We start from the raw sequence: 20,870 nt of genomic DNA, 5'->3' as shown, positions 1-20,870 counted from the left end.
AGCCGATGCCAGTTTGTATAAGACTCTTAATAATGGATTTCCGAGTGAAGAAGAGATGAGTGAAGATCAGGATCCCAATAAATTTGTAATAAAAACGTACGTGGTATGGTAACGTCAGGTATCAATAACTTCTTAAATTTTCAATCATTTCAGCTCTTTTCCTTCTTTCTCGATGTAACTTATTGAAGATTGCTATGCTCTGCTGATTCTCGTTCTCTCCCGCTTGAATCAGGACTCTTGCTATAATTTGTGAATTTCTATCATGTTTGAGCCAAAACAGATAAAATATAATGGAAGGTTCTTTATCCAAAATATAACGGGTCGATAGTACCATATGCCGTTGCCCCAGCATTTGTGGCACTTGAGCAAAAGCAAAGTGCTTAGAAAAGTGTACTTAATCTGTCAAACTTGGGTAACGCATTTTAGTACTAGAACAGGTACCCAGTTTGAGCTTCATTACAACGTCTTTATTTCGTCTCTGGTCAGCTTCTTCTTCCATGACAGAATATTTTACGTTTATTCCCTGGTCCATCTATTATGACAAAGAATTGAACATTGTCTGATTGAATATGTCTATAACATTTACATCGAACATTCTTCAATGCCATGTTTTGTAAGAAAAAGAAGGATATCTGCAGCTCTAAAGGTACTTAATTTATTTTAAATACGTACTCAACTTAACTAAAGGGTCGTCCATAAACAACGTGGTCATTTATTAAGGGAGGGGGGTGTCAAGACAATGACTAGAGTCCATACAAATTTGAAAATATTTGTATGGGCAAAACACCACAGGGGGGCTGAAAATAAATTCCACGTGCTTTATGGATGACTCCTAATTACAATCTCCAGCTGTCGTTAGGACGTGGCCGGGACAACTTTCGACTCTTGAAGGAAGTATCAATGTTGTCTAGTAGCTCTAGTCATGCTTGAACACTATGTTTGAATAGCTGCCGAGAATGAGGCAACCCTCATTGAAAGGTATAGGACTTGACACCTACGATACATGTGCTCAACACTATCATAATGTCGAGAAATCAACCCTGAGACATTTGAAAAACATTTGGCTTGATTCAAAATAAGTCTTCAGACTATATTCTTAAAATTCAGAAGATTAAAAATTTTCAATATTTTTGTGTTGATAAAAACGGAATAATTTGTTGAAGAAATCGGAACGTGACAAAAACGGAGCGTGACAAAATCGGAACGTGATAAAAACGGAACATACCTGTACTATATTTAAGAAGGTGATATATTCCGAAAACTGACAGCTACTTGACGACGTCATTCCTATCCACCCCGAACAAATTTTCAAAAAAAAATGATCTAGTGGTCCGGATGGTATATGGTACGATAGGAGTGACGTCACATGTTTTCAACCAAACTTGATGTTTACATCAGTGAAGAGCCTGCCTTGTTAATTTTTTATGCCGTGTGTTACACGTATGGTCGATTTACTGTGGTAAGAAAGCACAGTGCGCATCGTACCTTCGTGCTGTGCGTACACGAATTCTCTCTGGCCTTGGAAGTTTTTTTTTAAACTACCTAAAGCAATAAAACAGTACTTTTCAGTGTTACAAAAACAGTACTTTTCTTTCAGTGCTAAAATTAAAAACGGTACTTTTCAGTGCTGCTTAACACTTCAGTCGTCGCGCTGTTGTATTTTGTACAACACTGGTGAAAAAACCTCGCTTTTCGATCACAACAGCAGCGTGGTGGTTCTGACGGTGGCCAACCACGCGACGACTGAAAGGTTAAGCAGTACTTTTCAGTACTATTTTTTCTACTATTGATCCCTTTTCGATCCTTGTTTGAACCCGTGCCTTCGATTTTTCGTTGGACCCGTTGGCGAAAGCTAGCGGTGGTAATTCTTCTTGGACACCGTCTTGGGAAAAAAAAAACCTCTTAGGAGGTTACGTCTTCTTTCGTTTTTTTTCATTAAACATGATTGCAACAACAAACAAAAAGAAGGGTGTATCTCTGAATTCACAACTTCCTTCCAAAAAAGTGGGATTTAAAACTGTCACTAAACGTGGCAAGAATGGAAGAAAGGACGTTTCTCCGGAATACGAACTTTCTTTCAAGGATGAAATGAATAATGTTGATAATAGTATCGAAATGAGCAATCAGTTCGATGCACTAGACACCAAATCACCAAATCGAAGCAGTCTCTAGCCCAGGCTCTTTGATTCAAGTGAGGAAGCAAAGAGTGCCGCCTATCGTGGTCAGTTGTTCCGAATTTGGGGGATTTAGGCAGGAGATCTTGAACTCCATTAGGGGAATAAAGGTTTCTTTCCAAATCGCAAAGAAAAGAAACTGTCGCGTTTTGCCGGAAACTCTTAAAAATTGCGAACTTCTTCTCAAACATCTTGAAGAGAAGAAGCACAATTTTTTTACTTATGACGACAAAACTGAACGTTTGTTCAAAGTCGTCTTGAAAGGTCTCTCATATGACTATAAGTCACCTGAAGAGATCAAAATGGAATAAATGATTTGCTTGGATTTTCCCCAGTTCAAGTAATCTTTATGAAAAAGTGAACCAAATCTGGCATTGTTCGGAAAGGGCTTTCTCAAGAATATTATTTAGTTAACTTTAACAAAAACGAACTAAATAATATTGTCGCATGGATGCTAAATGCATGATTTGCGGAGGTTCTTCACACGCTAAAGATGTCTGTCCAGTGAAGGAAGATACCGATAAGTTCTTATGCCCCAATTGCAAGGGCAATCATAAGTCAAATTTTTGGTCTTGCCCTTCGCGCAAGAGAGTCGTTGAGGCTCGTGCCAGGCAGATGAAAGATAATATCCGTTACGATAACGGTCGTTTCCGGAATTTGCCTGGTGCTCATTTTTCAGTTAACGATCGCTTGATCATGAATCATACTCATCAGGAAGATCATAATCATGCTCATTCACAAAATAATTTTAATCCGTCGGGTAGCCGTTCAAATCTTTTAATTTCGAATGTGTCTACCAACGGAAAATCCTTTGCCGATATCGTAGCAGGTAATCTGAACTCCTCCCCTATTCGTACTATGAGTACCCATTCTATTTGTTTCAAATCAAATGGAAAAACCCTACCGCCACAGGTAACTCCTACTCCGCTTCTTCGACTACCGAAAATTCTAATAGGAAATCATCAAATGTACCCACTTCAAGTGATATTTCTGCCTCTGATTTTAATTTTCAACTGAACAATTGAATCTAATGATTGATGCAATGTTCAAAGCCACCACTATGACTGAAGCAGTCAAAGTAAATGTAAAATGTACTAATCAAATTGTTATTAGATTATGTTTTTTAGTGGATCCAAATAATAATTTAAATATTTTAAATTGGAATGCTCGTTCTTTGAATGGTAAAGAGAACGAGCTGTTTAATTTTATTACAGTTAATAACGCATATAGCAGTTATTACTGAACGTATTTAAAACCTGGATCTAAACTCAAAAGAGACCCTAACTTTTTTGTTTACCGTAATGATCGACTTGATGTGGCATGTGGGGGAGTTGCAATCATCATTCATAGGCGTATAAAACATCAACTGTTTTCGTCACGACTAAAGTTTTTGAAACTTTAGGTGTTACTGTTCAAACACAGCTTGGTAAATATTCTTTCCTAGCTGCCTTTTCAATGCTCTAGACAGCAAATTAATTTGCTCCAAACTGACTTGCGAAAATTGACTCGCAATAAGTCAAATTTTTCTGTCATTGGTGACTTTAATGCCAAACATCGGTCTTGGAATAATTCTCAAAGTAATTCCAACGGCAGATAGCCTTACATGTTTTTCCTCTGCTAGAAATCCTTCTACGATTGACTTGGTCTTAACCGACTCTAGTGATCTTTGTAGCCAATTAGTTACTCATGCTGATTTTGATTCTGATCATGTCCCTGTTACATTTCAAATATCCCATGAAGCGATTCTCAATGCTATCAGCTCCACTTTCAATTATTTTCGAGCCGACTGAAATATAAATATATATGAAACGTATAATGACTTTAATCTTGATGTTAACATTTCTTCACAAACTAAACTTGATATTGACAATGCTCTTGAAATTTTAACAAATTCCATTGGTGAAGCCAGGAGCATTGCAATTCCAAAATGTGAAGTAATATTTGAATCCGTGGTTATGGACGATGATCTTAAACTCTTGATCAGTCTTAAAAACGTGAGGAGAAGGCAATTTCAACGCACTCGCGATCCTGCTATGAAAATTATATGGCAGGATTTGCAGAAAGAAATCAAGAAACGTTTTGCACAATTAAGAAACAAAAATTTGAAAATAAGATTTCTCGATTGGACCCTGACTCTAAACCCTTTTGGAAATTATCTAAAATTTATAAAAAACCTCAAAAGCCAATACCGGCATTGAAAGAGGAAAACAAATTATTACTAACTAATTGCGAAAAAGCTCAAAAACTTTCTATGCAGTTTGAAAGCGCGCACAATTTTAGTTTAGGACTTACTAGTCCAATTGAAAATCAAGTTACTCAGCACTTCGAAAATTGTTGGATTTTATCCAACGGGAATTTCCAAAATTATGATTCTCCCTTCGGAAATAAAACACCGGATCCGTAGTATCAGGGAAGAATATAATTTTCCTATGGAAGGACAACAAGTTTCATTTTTATAACGTAAATGTTGGAGTTAATTGGTACATATTTGTCTAATCGGCTGTGTGCTCCGTAGTGTTTGTGGGGTGAACCCCTGTGTTATATTTTAGGCTATGACCAACAAATACAAATTGTACTTTTAAGCTAATATAGTATATAGTAGTTTACTTATAAGTCAGGTGGAGTTCAAATGCACCTTATAGATTATTTTCTTCGGTCGGAGACACAATTAAACTAACTTTGATACTCAAAAGCAATATCCCATCGCGTTTTACGTGATTAACAAAAAATCGCGGACGAACATCTGACTGGTAAGCAAGAAACTAACAACAGTGCATAATGGCTGACTCACATCACCTTCGACATCGGCTAAAGGGGGGGAAAACGTGTAAATTTACGTTACTAAAAACACAAAATTGTTCAACATCTACATTCTACGGCTTTCAACACCTAAAAAGACATTTATGTCCTATTTTTCATATGTAGTCGAGAAAACATCCAGTGAGATGTGATACTGAGTCCAATTTGTATTTACGTCATTAAATATTTAGGTACAACGATGATTACATCACATGTAAAATTGGTTATTTTTAAGAGTGTACGTTTAGTGCCTTTTTGTATTCACCTGTCGGTTTTATGTCAGTCAAGAGTCCGTATAATTGTCGATTTAGTCGTAAGTCCTAGATTTAGTTGTTAGATAAATTTTAAGAGCTTACCTATATAGTTCAATTGGCAGTTTTCTTAACGATTGCGGCAGCTTATGGAACAAGAGCAGGATGAGCAGATTTACTAGGTATATCGACAACTCCCTTAGTTCCAATACAGATATGTGATCTTAGGTTATCTAGTTACAACTTTTCATTAGATAGTTTTCATAGTTATTAAAGCAAAAGGCTCACCTGATAAGCATGTTCACACGATTGTACCCCGTTTGGCATAAGGCCGTTTGGCATAAAGCCATTTGGCATAAAGTCGTTTGGCATAATGGTCGTTTGGCATAATGGTCGTTTGACATAAAGCTCATTTGGCATAATGGCCGTTTGGCATAATGATTGACTTAGAATAAATATCGGCATTTTTGAAGCTTTTACCGAGATCAACACCACCGAGCCCAAAGTAAAAAAAATAGGTAGGTTCTCAACGAACACCACCGTTCAGAGATTTTCCAAGCTTCTTCTTCTTCTTCTATCTGGTGTTACGTCCCAACTGGGACAAAGCCTGCTTCTCAGATTAGTGTTCTTTTATGAGCACTTCCACAGTTATTAACTGAGAGCTTTCTTTGCCGATAGACCATTTTTGCATGTGTATAATCGTGTGGCAGGTACGAAGATACTCTATGCCCTAAGAATCGAGAAAATTTCCTTTACGAAAAGATCCTCGACCAGCGGGATTCGAACCCACGACCCTCAGCATGGTCATGCTGAATAGCTGCGCGTTTACCGCTACGGCTATGTGGGCCCCAAGCTATGAATGTCAAAAATTGTTGTGAAATTAGAGTGCATTACTAAATAAAACTCGTGAAGAGTCTGGTGGTAGATCTTTTCGGAATAATAATTTTCTCTACATCCCAGAATATAGAGAATCATTGAGCTTGTTGCGATATATATATTTTAAAATATTAAATTGACAAAGAAAGTTCGAAGTTATTGATAAACGGAACGCTCATTGAATATTTCGCTGCAGATCAAGCTCTGTCCCAGTTTGGACGAAAGACTTGATAAAAGAAGGGAAAATTTATTTGCAAAATATTAAAAGTTCTAATCCAATAATCTATTACTGCAGCATAATGCAAAAATAGCCTTTATACGAGAGCAGATTATTAAGCGTTTGAAATGTTTTAGGCTCCAACGCAAAGAAAATCTTCTCCCAGCATAACTCAAATGAACAACACATTTTTAAATAAAATATTTGAAGCAAAACTTTTCAACGATTCAATATAAATTTTAATGTAGGAACTGTACATCAAAAATACCATATTTTATCGAAAGAAGGGAAAATTTGTGATTGAGAAAATATTTTTTACAGCATATTGCGATTTTTTTCACCACTTAGACTTTAGTGATCTAAATTTCGTCTTTCTCAGATTTCGCCATCGATTTCGCTGCCCCTTTTCGATCACCGCCGCCCATGCAATTATCCTGATGTTCATGACAGTTTTCTACGGTCGGCTCGATGTTTACCATTTTTTCTTTGTTCTCGATTCACCAGCTGGTCTTGTGTACACAACAACACCAGCTGGTCCTCCGATGTTTACAGTCATCGTCATTGTTCTCATGTTCCAGCTGATCGTGTTTTCGTGTCAAAACCAGCTGGTAGTGACTAAAATCAAGGATGAAAGGTCGATGGTGTTTGAAAATGTACCATGAGTACATTATTGACAGCTTCTCAATTTCGTCATGAAAGTCTAATCATTCGTGAAAATTACAATATCTTGAGAGGAGATCATGCGTTTGCACAAAAATATGTTGAATATTGGCAGGTTCTAAAGTTATTATCATTATATCAGAATGTGCGGGCCCAGATAGCCGTAGCGGTAAACGCGCAGATATTCAGCATGACCATGCTGAGGGTCGTGGGTTCAAATCCCACTGGTCGAGGATCTTTTCGTAAGGGAAATTTTCTCGCCTCCCAGGGCATAGAGTATCTTCGTACCTGCCACACGATATACACATGCAAAAATGGTCAATCGGCAAAGAAAGCTCTCAGTTATTAACCGTGGAAGTGCTCATAAGAACACTAATCTGAGAAGCAGGCTTTGTCCCAGTTGGGACGTAAACTAGAAAGAAGAGGAAGAAGAAGAAGCATGTCTTGCAAGAATTGATAAAACAGTAAAATATTAAAATGGTTAACATAAATAATCAAATTTAAAACATTATAAATTTAAGGAACAGCCTTTTTTAAAAGAAGGCAAAATTAATGGTTAAACCAATAGAAGTTTGGACGCCAAAAATTATTGCGGCATAATATAACGAAAAGACATCAACAATTGCGTACAGAATTATCAAAGTGATTGTACCACTTTTCTCCTAATCTTTCTCTGAATATCGGTTCCTCGAATTCCAGTTCCTCGAATGACCCTTTTCCTCGAATGCCGTTTCCCCGAATAATTAAAAAATGTGCTATAATAGTCGTCAGTGGCTGGATAGTGAACAAGAAAGAACAATAAGCAAAAGAAAGGAGGTATTCTGTCATTCTCGGCTATACATGTTGGAAAAAATGATGAGGACGGTAAAACTCGAAAGAACCGCCAATTAAATAAAGAAGGGTGCATGTTTGATGGCCAGTTCATTCACCACCCTGAAATGTATAAAGTTACGACAATTATGAGTGCTAAAAATATGAGAAGATCAATCTTATCGAATGCCGCCCATTTGTCAAATGGAAACAATAGAAAGCAAAAAACAATAAAAAATATATGTATGAAAGAAGGTGCAATTTATTGAAATTTTAAATCAACAGTTTTTATACCTATAATTATGGTTGCATCATATTTAGATAGAAAAACATAGAACGTTTGAAAGAAGGGTAAATTTGTGCTAAATATATCGAAATCTTCAGTGCAAAAATTTATTCCAATAGCGAAACTCAAAAGATGAATTATTATTTGAAAGAAGGGTATTATCTGGATAAATATCAGAATATTACTTTCCTAATATGCTTTAGTTTATTCAAGAGCATATGATTGTTGGGGCCCAGATAGCCGTAGCGGTAAACGCGCAGCTATTCAGCAAGACCAAGCTGAGGGTCGTGGGTTCGAATCCCACCGGTCGATGATCTTTTCGGGTTGGAAATTTTCTCGACATCCCAGGGCATAGAGTATCTTCGTACCTGCCACACGATATACACATGCAAAAATGGTCAATCGGCATAGAAAGCTCTCAGTTAATAACTGTGGAAGTGCTCATAAGAACACTAAGCTGAGAAGCAGGCTTTGTCCCAGTTGGGACGTAACGCCAGAAAGAAGAAGATGATTGTTGAATAAAGTGTCAGTTGATTTCAAAAAAAAAAGCCTGATGGCATCAGAAAGATTCAATAGAAACGAAAAAACGAATGTCATCTTAAGAAATGTTTGATTTCAGACCCATTATGCCAAACGACCATTATGCCAAATGAACATTATGCCAAACGACTTTATGCCAAATGACCATTATGCCAAACGACCTTATGCCAAATGACCTACCACCGTTCATACTAAGTATAAGGATAATATTTTAGTTCACTAGGTTTATATATTAAATTCAACGTATTATAGATTAGTTTTAAGCACAATTTCAGATAACGATCATCACTGCACCTTTGCATTCCTTGCTTTCCTATTTTACTATTGTTTTCAGTTATTAGCTGACTCACCCGGACCGGCAACTAGTTGGTGTCACTCCTCCAACGGCCGTACTGTCACATGGTTTGCAGTGTTGCTAGCCCTGTAGACAATATGGGAATAGATGCGCGCGTCGGCCTTATAAAATAGGCCAACAAAAATATTCTCAATCAAGAGAACCTTTTCGAAAATTCCTGGGGACTGATTTGGAAGAAGTGAGAACTATTATCAAAAAATTCAAAAGTATGAAAGCTCCTGGCGATGATGGAATTTTCTACATCCTCATCAAGAAACTTCCAGAAAGTAGCTTATCATTTTTAGTTGATATATTTAACAAATGTTTTCAATTAGCATATTTTCCTGACAAATGGAAAAATGCTAAGGCTGTTCCAATTTTAAAACCCGACAAAAATCCTGCAGGAGCTTCTAGATATCGTCCAATCGGTTTGCTTTCCTCTATCAGTAAACTTTTTGAAAAGGTCATTTTGAATAGAATGATGGCCCACATCAACGAAAATTCAATTATTGCCAATGAACAGTTAGGATTCCGCCATGGACATTCGACCACTCATCAACTTTTACGTGTAACAAATTTGATCCGTTCCAATAAATCTGAAGGCTATTCTACTGGTCTTGTTCTTCTAGACATAGAAAAAGCATTCGATAGTGTTTGGCATGCAAAACTTCATTAAAGAATTAAAGAACTTTTATTTTCCAACATACATTGTTAGAATAATTCAAAGATATCTGTCAAATCGTACACTTCAGGTTACTTATCAGAACTCCAGATCTGAAAGACTTCCTGTAAGAGCTGGTGTTTCTCAAGGCAGCCAATATTATACAATATTTTCACATCTGACTTACCTGTCAAAAATCTTTGATCGCGGATGACGCAGGCCTCTCCGCCAAAGGACGAAGCCTGCGTGTCATCTGTAGTCGATTACGAAAAATTTTGGATATTTTTTCTTCATACTTGCAAAAATGGAAGATTTCTCATAATGCTTCCAAAACTCAACTAATAATATTCCCACATAAACCAAAAGCTCTTTATTTGAAACCTTCAAGTAGACATGTTGTCACGATGAAAGGGGTTCCAATAAATTGGTCAGATGAAGTTAAGTATCTAGGGCTCATGCTAGATAAGAATTTAACTTTCAGAAATCACATTGAGGGCATTCAAGCCAAATGTAACAAATATGTAAAATATCCACTTATTAAAAGAAACCCAAAACTTTGTCTTAAGAACAAGCTCTTGATATTCAAACAAATTTTCAGGCCAGCCATGTTGTATGCCGTACCAATATGGACTAGCTGTTGTAATACCAGAAAGAAAGCTCTGCAGAGAATTCAAAATAAAATTTTGAAAATAATTCTGAGGCTTCCTCCCTGGTATCGTTACAATCTTCTATTGCCACGATTAATGCGTTATATGTTTAGGTTAAGTTAGGTTAAAAAAAATTGAAAACGTTTTTTTTTCTCTTATTAGCAGGTGAAATCAACTCACCTGTAAAAAATCTTAACAACTACGGCAAATGAAATGTAATATGATAATAAAATCTTAAATTTGTTTTGCCAAATTAGGATGATAGTGTTGTCTAATAGCACAGAACACCTAGATATAAGAAATGAATGTTATGTTTGGAATGATACTAATAAATAAATTTAAAACACTAAATAAATTTAAAACACTAATAAATAAATTTAAAACAAAAATAAACAAAAAAAACTAGTATTATCCATATATTGTTCGAAATAATCCCGCAGTGAGAGAACAGTTTTGAACCTTAGAAGTACCATTAGTGTTAATGTTCGTTCCCGAAGCTGAACCGGTATCCCAGTTTCTCGAACTGAAAAGTCGACAGCCATGTTTATTTACAGAAATTAGTTTCTGGTGCCGACTTTTTCTGATCTAATTATAAGGTTTTTTTTTTCATATATTTTGGAAGGCTCATCAGTCTAAACTTGCAGTAACGCGTTAATTCTTCCGAAAAAAAACAGTTTCTGAAGTACATTGTGAATTGGGTAACTGTTTTGCATTTATTTTGTATTTGGAGCAGCTGACTAGAACTAATCGTGGATTGATTTACTGAACATCCCAGATCACTTTTTCAATGATTCTGTGACAAGATGAATAATCATCCAACAAAAATGTGTTTGAAGCAGCTGATAAATCATGAAGAACGTTGCGGTGCCTGTAGAAATCCAAAAAAAATATGGTAAGGAAAAATTGAAGGCAGTATTTGTGGGATTGTGTGACTCGATTCGTTATTATCCAAGATGCATTTATGAATACTATTAAATTGATCAAATAAAATAAATCATCATCATGCGTGATCCATGATTCCCATGAACATATTTCTGTTTTATGTGAAATAATTTTGTTATCGAAAAAAAATACACTAGAACGAACTGCTAATCGCTACCCAAAACCGATATGGCAAAAGCATATAGGTACCACACGATGAACTCTTTTTCAACAGAAACACGAACCAAAACAGATATGTTCTGAAAACTGTATCCATTAAGGTCGAAACCTTAACCCAGTAATGTTCTTTTATGGTTCATGGTACCATTCCCATTACAGTTATAAGAGGAAAGTAAACCGAAAGTCTTGTGGTTGTGTTACGGTTTTGTTTTATGCGGGCTCATGGATAGCCTAATTATTACACTCTCGATTCAATTTACCCGAAAATGGGTAAACACATCAAGATGTTGACTACGCTAGAAGTCGTCCCTTGCCATGGGCTTGGAATTTTCAACTATGTGACTGCGAGTGAAGTCAAATTTAAGTTAGGGATTAATCAAACATTACGTAACGCGAAATTTGCCAATTTTAGATTACCCTCCCCACCCCGTAACAGCTTTTGTACGTAAAATTTTATTTTTTGTATGGATCGTAACACGGACCCCCTCCTTGTGTTACGTAATATTCAAACGATACCTTATTAATAAATAGATTTCTCGATTACTTTTTCAAATCGTCGTAAGTAACATTCATATGGTTTTGAGAAAATTAATTAAGAAGAATCACAACCTGTCTTGTAAAACTGTTTTAAAATGAATCCCCCTCCCCCCCAAGTAACCATAAGCACTAATTATAAGCCCTTAATCAGCATCATAAATGCGTACATGCATTATAATAGCACCACAAATACTTACACACCTTATAACAGCACTTCCGCTGCATAGAAACCCAATTACATCATCATTAATGCTTCTAAGCCTGATGCATGCAGGCATTTAATAAGCACTATATTGGCTTTATATTCGAATACAGGGCATGTTTAAATGCCATCCAGTGTTTTGACAGATATACCACGTGCTTTGTGTTTGCATATAGGGGTAAGAGGGAGTCAAACATAAATCTTCTCACTAATACAATTGCAGGTTTTATGACGGGGAAAAGTGATGGTTTAAATTGATCATTTTTCTTTCCAATACTATTCATCTTATGTGGCCGTAGGAGCAAAGGAGCAGGACAACAACTCAACAATACGGGTGTCGCAGGTTCGAGACGCAAAGTGAGGAATTTCATCATCATAAAACGAGGATCAAAATGTGGCAATTGGGTTGTTTAGTGAAGACAAAATCTCAATTTTTTGTAGATTGATCGAAAGAGCACATTTTTCTAAGTACAACACGATTTTATTGCATTTCAATATCTTCATGATGATACAGTCGACTCTCCACATCTCGATGTTCTACATCTCGATATCTCTCCCTATGTCGATGATTTTTTCGGTCCCTTCACTCTGCATACATTTTCACTCTCCATATCTCGATATCCTCCTTATCTCGATATCTCCACATCTCGATGTGAATTTCGTTCCCAATTTTCTCTCCGTATGTCGATATGCCCATTATCAAAGGTTACTAGACTAGATTTTAGAGACTCAAAACAATTTGCGAAGACGAAATGACATCTGTTTGTTTTTGATTTTCCTGGCAACGGGGTGATTTTCAATCTAGTATTCGTTAAAACTTTGTTCTATGTCTCGATCTCTCCCTATCTCGATGGTCCCTTCGATATCGAGATGTGGAGAGGCGACTGTATTATAAATGATTAAAAAAGATTTCAATTGTAAGACTCGATGACATTTCAATTTACATAATGACAGCTCGTCCCGAAGTAAAATTTGCCAAGGGGTGATTCAAAAGCGATTTCCATACTAATTTCAAACGTGTTTTAAAAATAGTTCCAGGTCACGGAAAATGGTGAAATTTTGGATTCTAGTTCAATTTTGAACGCAGATTCAGAATATGTAAAAAACTAGATACCCCTAAACAAGCCAATTGAAAGTCCCCAAAAGGATGAAAACTACCAAAACGAATATTTCTGATATGGAGAAGTACTATCTGTATCATTTTATTACATTTTTGCATACTATTAGAGGTTTCCGTTTTCATTCATTTATTTACCTCGTGTACCAGTTGCTTGGTCGCATACGCGAAAGCTCTCTGGCTGCGTACACGAAAGCACAAAATATTCGCCCTAAAAACCTGGCGAAAACAACTGACGTATCTCACGTGGTCTTATATCAGCATTAGTGGTGCAGAGAAGCACGGTTATATCTTGGCACTATAATGACACGCTATTTCGCCTTTTCTGGCATTATAATAGCATTATATGCGTATATAAAACTGACATGCATCAAATGATTACCCTATATGCGCATATAATGCTGTTACCGTGCTTACTGGTTACTTGGGCCTTTTTGACATGTTTTTATTTAAATAAACGACAACACAAGCAACCAGGCTATTCGTTCCACACGGCAGGCTACTGACTGATACCGCTACCAGCCAGCTCCTCTGTTTTATTTCATGTCTGGGTATATTCATATTCACAATCTATTTCAATTGCCTCTACATCTCCGCTGCAGGGTGTGTGATGTACCATGCACCCCAGCTAATTTGAACGGTACCTCATGCAAACCATCGGGGTTCATTTTTAGTTTGAACATTTAGTCACTAGAACCGTGCTTCTGGTTACCCCTTTGGCTGTTTTGTTTTGATTCTGCATTCCGTTCCACAGCGTTCCATTTCATTTTACTCCGTTCCATGAGCGAAATGACGTTTGAACCATTTTTAATCTGAACGATGCGCAAATTAGCGGGGTACAAATTAAAAAGTGTTCAGATTCAATGTGCTCAAACCAACGGGGGTACCCGGTACCTGCACTCTAACACTCCTCCTCATCACATAACCTTTAAACCGCCATCTGCCACCCGAGCTCTCTTGTCCACTAAGCTCCTCCTGGCACCGAGCTCCAGCTACCGAACTACTTCTAGTCGAGCTTTTCCTGGCCAGCTGCACCATCGTCCTCTTGATCAACAGCGCCGTCCTCCGAGCTTCTCCTAACTCCTGAGTTCCTCCAGCTCTTCCAAGCTCATCGTCCGATCAGCCAGCATTCGCACCTTCAGCCTCGTCCTCGGCATCTTGGCCTCCAACTCTTGGGCACCTCGTCCAAGCCACCTCCCGTCCAGGCTCTACCTCCTCACCGAGATTCTGCCTCCTCGTCCAGGTGCTTCCTCGTGGTCCCTCATTGAAGCCGCCTCAGCGTCCTCCAGTCGTTCCTGGGCCCATAACCTGTTGAAATAAACGATTACACAAACAACCAGGCTATTCCTTCCACGCCACAGGCTACTGACTGATATCGCTACCAGCCAGCTCCTCAGTTTTATTTCATGTCTGGGTATACATATTCATATTTACAATCTATTTCAACTACCTCTACAATTCTTACCCAAGACATCTTTGCTGCAGGGTGTGTGATGTACCTGCACTCCAACAGTTTTTACCGTGTACATTAGACTGATGCAAATTTTGAAGTTTTTGCTCCCCTATGCTTCAACTGTGTCAATTATGATGAAAATCATTCTCCCAAAATTTGAAGTGCTTTGGAAGAAATTTGGTAGTGCACACGCCATTTGAAGTTCATATGGAAATTACTATGAAAAAACCAAACCTTTTGTGTTCAGTCTTCTATCTGCTCGTCATAATAATAAATGGAAAAGCGAACACACTCTTCCCATGTAAAATCTTCCCAGCTACAACTTTGTCGAAGACTACATTTTGTTGGGACGTAAGGATAATTTGTTATTTTTAATTCTAAAGTCTAAAACATGCTGAGATGATCATTCAATTACTTTCAGAGCAACACTGCTTCTTTTGCTGTAGAACATAGCCTGTATTATTGACAATTCGATTGACAATTAGAAATTCGGCAGTCAAAACTTCGGCGAAGTTCGGCGTCGACATTCTAATTTAGTGCTTCGCCGACGCATAAGGAATGCCTTTGGCGGCGTAGCACTTCGGTAGAACGCCGACGCCGAACTTCGGCGAATTTTTGTTGGTGATAAATATTTAATTTCCCTTATGAACTTTGGTCTAAAGTTAATCTGAATGCACAATACTTTGATTCATTCTTCCCGCCAGGAGCACCATTGTTGCCTGCCGAATAGTTGGTGAAGCTTACTGAAGGCAAACCCACATTATGATGATGAATAACAATTTTTCCTGGCGTCCAATCAAAATGTGATCTTCGGCAAAGTTGTAGCTGGAAGAATTTTACATGAGAAGAGTGTGTTCACTTTTCCATAAAATATTATTACAAAGAGATAGCGGGCTGAATACAAAAGGTTTGCGTTTCCCATATTAATCTCCATATAAACTTAAAATGGCGTGTGCACAGTCAAATTTCTTCCAAATCAGTTCAAATTTTGGGAGGATGCTTTTTATCATAATTTAAACCGTTTAAGCATAGGGGAGCAAAAATTTCGAAATTTGCATCACTCTAGCACAGACAAACAGACGTAACACTTAGAACAAATCTCGATCAAAATCATAGTCACGAAGACATATACGCCCAATGCTAAAATCGGTGTGTTTGGACCAACAGATGGCGGTAGTGTGTAAACGTCAAACACGAACAAAAACGACGCAAGCGCTGCAGGTGGCGGATTAGCCACCTACAATATTTTTGAATCGACCGTTAAAAAGGTGGTCGATGGACAATGATGAGAGTGTGACGTCTGTTTGTCTGTGACTCTAGTGTACATCGCTTAAAATTCGTAACGAGGGGGTGGGTGGGTATCAAAAATAATCATTTTCGGCGTTATGAAATTTGTGAATAAACCCTTACGCCGAAAATGGTCATTTTTGATACCCCCCGGCCCCACCCCTCCGTTACGAATTTTGTATGAATGTTTTTCGAATTTTGTATGAGCTGTAACATCCTTGGGACACCCACCCACGCCCTCCAGCGTTATGAAATTTGCGAATAAGCCCAAGTTTAGTAACTTTTTGACTTGAGTCTATTTGAATAAGTTTTCGAGATTTGTGGAATTCAGTGCGTGGTGTGAAAAGACCTTTAGAAGTTTTCAAAAAATGGACGTCTCTTATTTTCGTGCAGTTTTCAACATGTGGAGACTTTTTATGTCAACGCCAGCGTCGTCGTCGTGGATACGTTGACGAGTTGAAAAGCCAGCAAATTTTCATTCTTCGTTCTGTCGTGTCTAGTGCTTGTTGGTTGTGTGAATATCACTGGAATTTCGTGTCACTGAAAGTCTCAGCAAAATGCCTACTATGTCAACCAAAGGTAACAATAGCTAGTTTCTATTTTGAAAGCGAAATATGCTCAAACTCCTTATTTTGGCAGCCAACACTCCCAAGGGCTCTCCCCGGTCGGGATTAAACTACATGCAAATGATCGTTTTCACCATGAATGAAGCGCAAAAAGATCTTCCGCCACGCAAAGGAATCTCGCTGAGAAGCCTGAAATCAAAAATTTTCGAAAAGTATGGAACTACGGAGACCATTCTGAACCGTAATCTACATCGGGCACTGGACGAGAAGGTGCTAATGTCCACTAAGGGTCAAGGCCTCAGTGGTTCCGTTCGATTCCACAACGATTTTGCCAACAGGCTGAAGAAGCTAGATGACGCTTCGAACCAAAAATCGATTTCGGAAACATTGACGAAATATTTGAATACATCACTGGTCCAATCGGATGACAGCGACGACGAGAGAGTCTCCGAAGCGACTAAGAAGCCACGACAGAAGAAAACGGAATCCGCAAAACGAGCCCCGAAGAAGAGAGATGAGTCCGCGAAATCGAACCCCAAAGCCAAGAAGGCCGCTGGCGAACCTACGATGGTTACCGGCAAAGCGAGTAAGAAGCGAGCTGCCGAAAAATCGTCGGAAGAACCGAAGGTCAAAAAATCTAAATAGATTTTTTTGATCGTTACGTCGTTCTGGCTGCTCATGGAGTGTGAGTCTAAGGCCGCGAGCGTATTATTTCTTTCCAGTCATCTGTTTCAAATGATGTTTTGTTCTATTTTCGTTAATAAAATGAATTCGTAAGACAAACTATTTAATTTTGTTTTACCTACTGGTTTTTAAGGTTAGAAAGAATCTCCTACTCAACGGTTTTTTTTTTTCTTTAGACTGGGGGAGGTTGTGGATTCGAATCCCGCTGGTAGAGGAACTTTTCGTAAAGGAAATTTTCTCGATTCCCAGGGCATAGAGTATCTTCGTACCTGCCACACGATATAGGGTTTCAATGCTAGTAATGGACCCCTTAGTAGCCGAAATTCATTCTCGACGCTTTTCCGCAATGATATCTCGGACGCTTATACGTTTTATGGAGTCTAACAACAAATTCAATGTCCTTGCTTCATAGTACGCCTATGAAACATACAAAATCATTCAATTTTTTCAGCGATATATGCATTTGAAAAACTGTTGTTCAAATGCCTATTATGGACCCTCCCGGGGTTCATAATAGGAATGTTTACAAACTTAACATTTCCTATTATGGACCCTTCATTTGATTCCCATGTAATCCGGCTCGCTGCCGACGAGCCTATTATGGACCCACCTGGAAATACGTATTATGGACCCTCTTGCGTGGTTTCATTTACAATAAAGCGACCATATATGTCCCGCGAAACGCGGGACGCCCTGTCAGATCTCGTTCCCAATAAAATATTTTTCGTATTGGATATGTATTTTACAATCATTTTAGGCCTAAAACATGATGTAAATGCTTTTTGCAGTCAAACAAATAGATTTGACGCTGTAATATCAATTTGAAAATTGCGCTGTCCCGCGAAACGCGGGACGTCTGGTCACTTTAATTTACAAAACTGTTCAAATATCTGTATTTATGCGTCTCAAACCAAATATTTTGCCTGAAACTGCTGACTAACAATATAATCGAAGTTCCCCGGTGGATTTTTATAGGAATAAGGTTGCTTTGAGTGTTAATTTTACGTTTTTCTGTAGGGGGTCCGTAATACGCAAAGGGTCCATAAGGGGTCATGCACAAATTACGTCAAGCTCCAAGGGGGGGGGGGGGGGGGGGGTCAAGCCAAGCGTGACAAGCCTTACAAAATTTTCAAAGAACTCATACAAAAAACGTGACAAAGGGGGGGGGGGTCGAAAAAGTTGAAATTTAGCGTGACATAATTTGTGTACCATCCCTAACCGGCATCGACTCCCTACACATGCAAAAATGGTCAATCGGCAATGAAAGTTCTCAGTGGATACCTGTGGAAGTGCTCATAAGAACACTAATCTGAGAACCAGACTTTGTCCCAGTTGGGACGTAACGCCAGAAAGAAGAAGAAGAAGGGGGAGGTTTTTGGTGGGAAGTTTTGGTCACAAAGCACTATGGTCCATAAAGCAGATTAAAATTTTATTCGAGTTAAATTATATTATATTTTATTTGATGTGAGTTGATTTGGGGCGGTCCATTAATTACGTAAGGGGTTATGAGGGGAGGGGGGGTTTGAGATTTCTTACGCGCCATAGAAATTATTTGTAATTTCCATATAAAAATCTTACCATGGGGGAAGGGGGGTCGAAAAACCGCCAAAATTGTCTTACGTAATTTATGGCCGCCCCCTATACATAAGAAAAAAAAAACGCTTTAATAAGAGGATACAGACATTTTATATACTTGTTACGTTTGGCTTAAATGTTTTCAATATGAGTTATGCAAGTAGCCTGCGCCCTAGATACATTACTTCATCTGAAACTATACCGATGAACAATACATTGCAATTAGATCAAATGAAAAAGTTGAAATGAATTTGCGGAAAAGTTACTCGATAATCGAGCTTGCGACTCTCAATTCGATGAATGCGTTAGTGCTACGCCACGCGAGGACCCATGGACGCAGAAGTTTTTCCTGAATTAGATTTCAATCACAAGGTCCTCTTTCGCAAGGCTAAAAATGCTTTGAATTTTGTGTAACCCTTCTTAGGGGTCGCACAAATTACGTCACGCTCCAAGGGGGGAGGGGGTCAAGCCAAGCGTGACAAGCCTTACAAAATTTTCGAAGGACTCATACAAAAAACGTGACAAGGGGGGGGGGAGTCAAAAAAGTTCAAATTTAGCGTAACATAATTTGTGTACCATCCCTTACCAGTGCAATGGCTATAGGCCTTTTCATGTGACAGATTCGTCTATGCATTTATTTACATCGGTGGAGGACCGGTGCTAAATGTCAAAGTGCTTCCCGATCAGCTGATTTGAGACGTCATTTGAATAGGCCTATTGCTCGGCTTATTTTTGACGTTAACTACGTCTTACGGCAATATACTGGGTGTCAATTGAAAATCTAAAATGTTGCGACCCTCACGAAATTATGTTAGATTTTGAACACTGATAACTCAGCCATTTATCGGTAGATATTTTCCCACCAATCGGTCGGAAATTTATACAAAATTTTACTCAAATGGAGAAAACTTTTGATTTTTGACGATAGACTATCGAAAATTGGGAAAATGTCGACCCCTTTCTTACGCAACCAAACACGTTAAAACACGTGGGTTGGGAAGCGCATTATAAGGCGCAAGAGAAAATGACACAAAAATCAGAGTTGAATAAGCAGTTTTCTTCTTTTAAAACAACAAATTGATGAAAATAAAAACACACAGCCTTTTTATTTGACAAATAAGAGAGCTGTGTGTTTTTATTTTCTTCGATTTGTCTATTTAAAAAGAGAAAACTGCTTTTTCAGGTTTGACTTTTGCACCATTTTTACTTGGGCCTACACCAAGTGATTTTCTGCATATGAAATTTAGTCGATTGTCATGATTGCAGCCTTCCTTTGGGGTCATGCACAAATTACATCACGCTCCCAGGGGGGGGTTGAGCCAAGCGTGACAAGCCTTACAAAATTTTCGGAGGACTCATACAAAAAGTGTGACAAAGTGGGGGGGGGGGGGGTGAAAATGTTGAAATTTAGCGTGACATAATTTGTGTACCATCCCTTTAGTTCAAAATCTAACATAATATCGTGACGGTCGCAACATTTTACATTTTCAATTGACACCCAGTTAACGTCAAAAGAAGAATGAGCGAAGAAGCATAAATGGTCTGCTACGTCATGCGGTCGTGTCTTGTACACAACCCCCTCTGATTATTTTTTAATTTTCTTCAAATTCTTGGACGTGTAAGAAACGGTTTTATCGCGAATCATTTACATTACAGTCGAAATGAAATTGCATGCAATACAAAATCTTGCGTCCTTTTCTTGCAACAGATGGCGATAGTTAGCAATAATGGATTTACTCAGTGCACAAACCCATTTTACAGTGAGTGCTAAAAATATTAAATATTTAAATATTAAATTATAAATTTTATACTAAACTTACACTTCGAAAAATTACTTATCAGCCATCAGCCTGTCTCTCAAATCCAAAATTACTGTGAAGAATTTTACTACAGTGTATAACTGCCCTCTTAATAATTTGATTTTAGTATGCACAGCGTATCGCATTTGTCAGCGTCAAAAATGATGTTTTCATTCGCATCTCATCATTTCCTCAGCGTCGTCAGTCGAGCTTAGAAGTTATCTTCGCAAATTCGGAACCTCAATTTGCTGTTTCTTGCTAAATTCCCCCAGTATTTCACATTTCCACACCGCC

General features: G+C 38.1%; 1 protein-coding gene across 1 annotated transcript; it reads left to right on the top strand.

The window, feature by feature from the left end:
- The first annotated feature begins 16,370 nt into the window (after positions 1 to 16,370).
- Positions 16,371 to 17,304, top strand: LOC5573562 (histone H1, gonadal). Its single transcript, XM_001654645.2, has 2 exons — positions 16,371 to 16,531; positions 16,592 to 17,304. Exons 1-2 carry the CDS (start codon positions 16,510 to 16,512, stop codon positions 17,161 to 17,163), a joined length of 594 nt encoding a protein of 197 aa, XP_001654695.2. The 5' UTR covers positions 16,371 to 16,509; the 3' UTR covers positions 17,164 to 17,304.
- Positions 17,305 to 20,870: the final 3,566 nt, after the last annotated feature.

This window comes from Aedes aegypti, chromosome 3 (genome assembly GCF_002204515.2).
Source record: "Aedes aegypti strain LVP_AGWG chromosome 3, AaegL5.0 Primary Assembly, whole genome shotgun sequence".
Lineage (NCBI taxonomy): Eukaryota > Metazoa > Arthropoda > Insecta > Diptera > Culicidae > Aedes > Aedes aegypti.
This window is presented reverse-complemented; position numbering and strand designations above follow the sequence as displayed.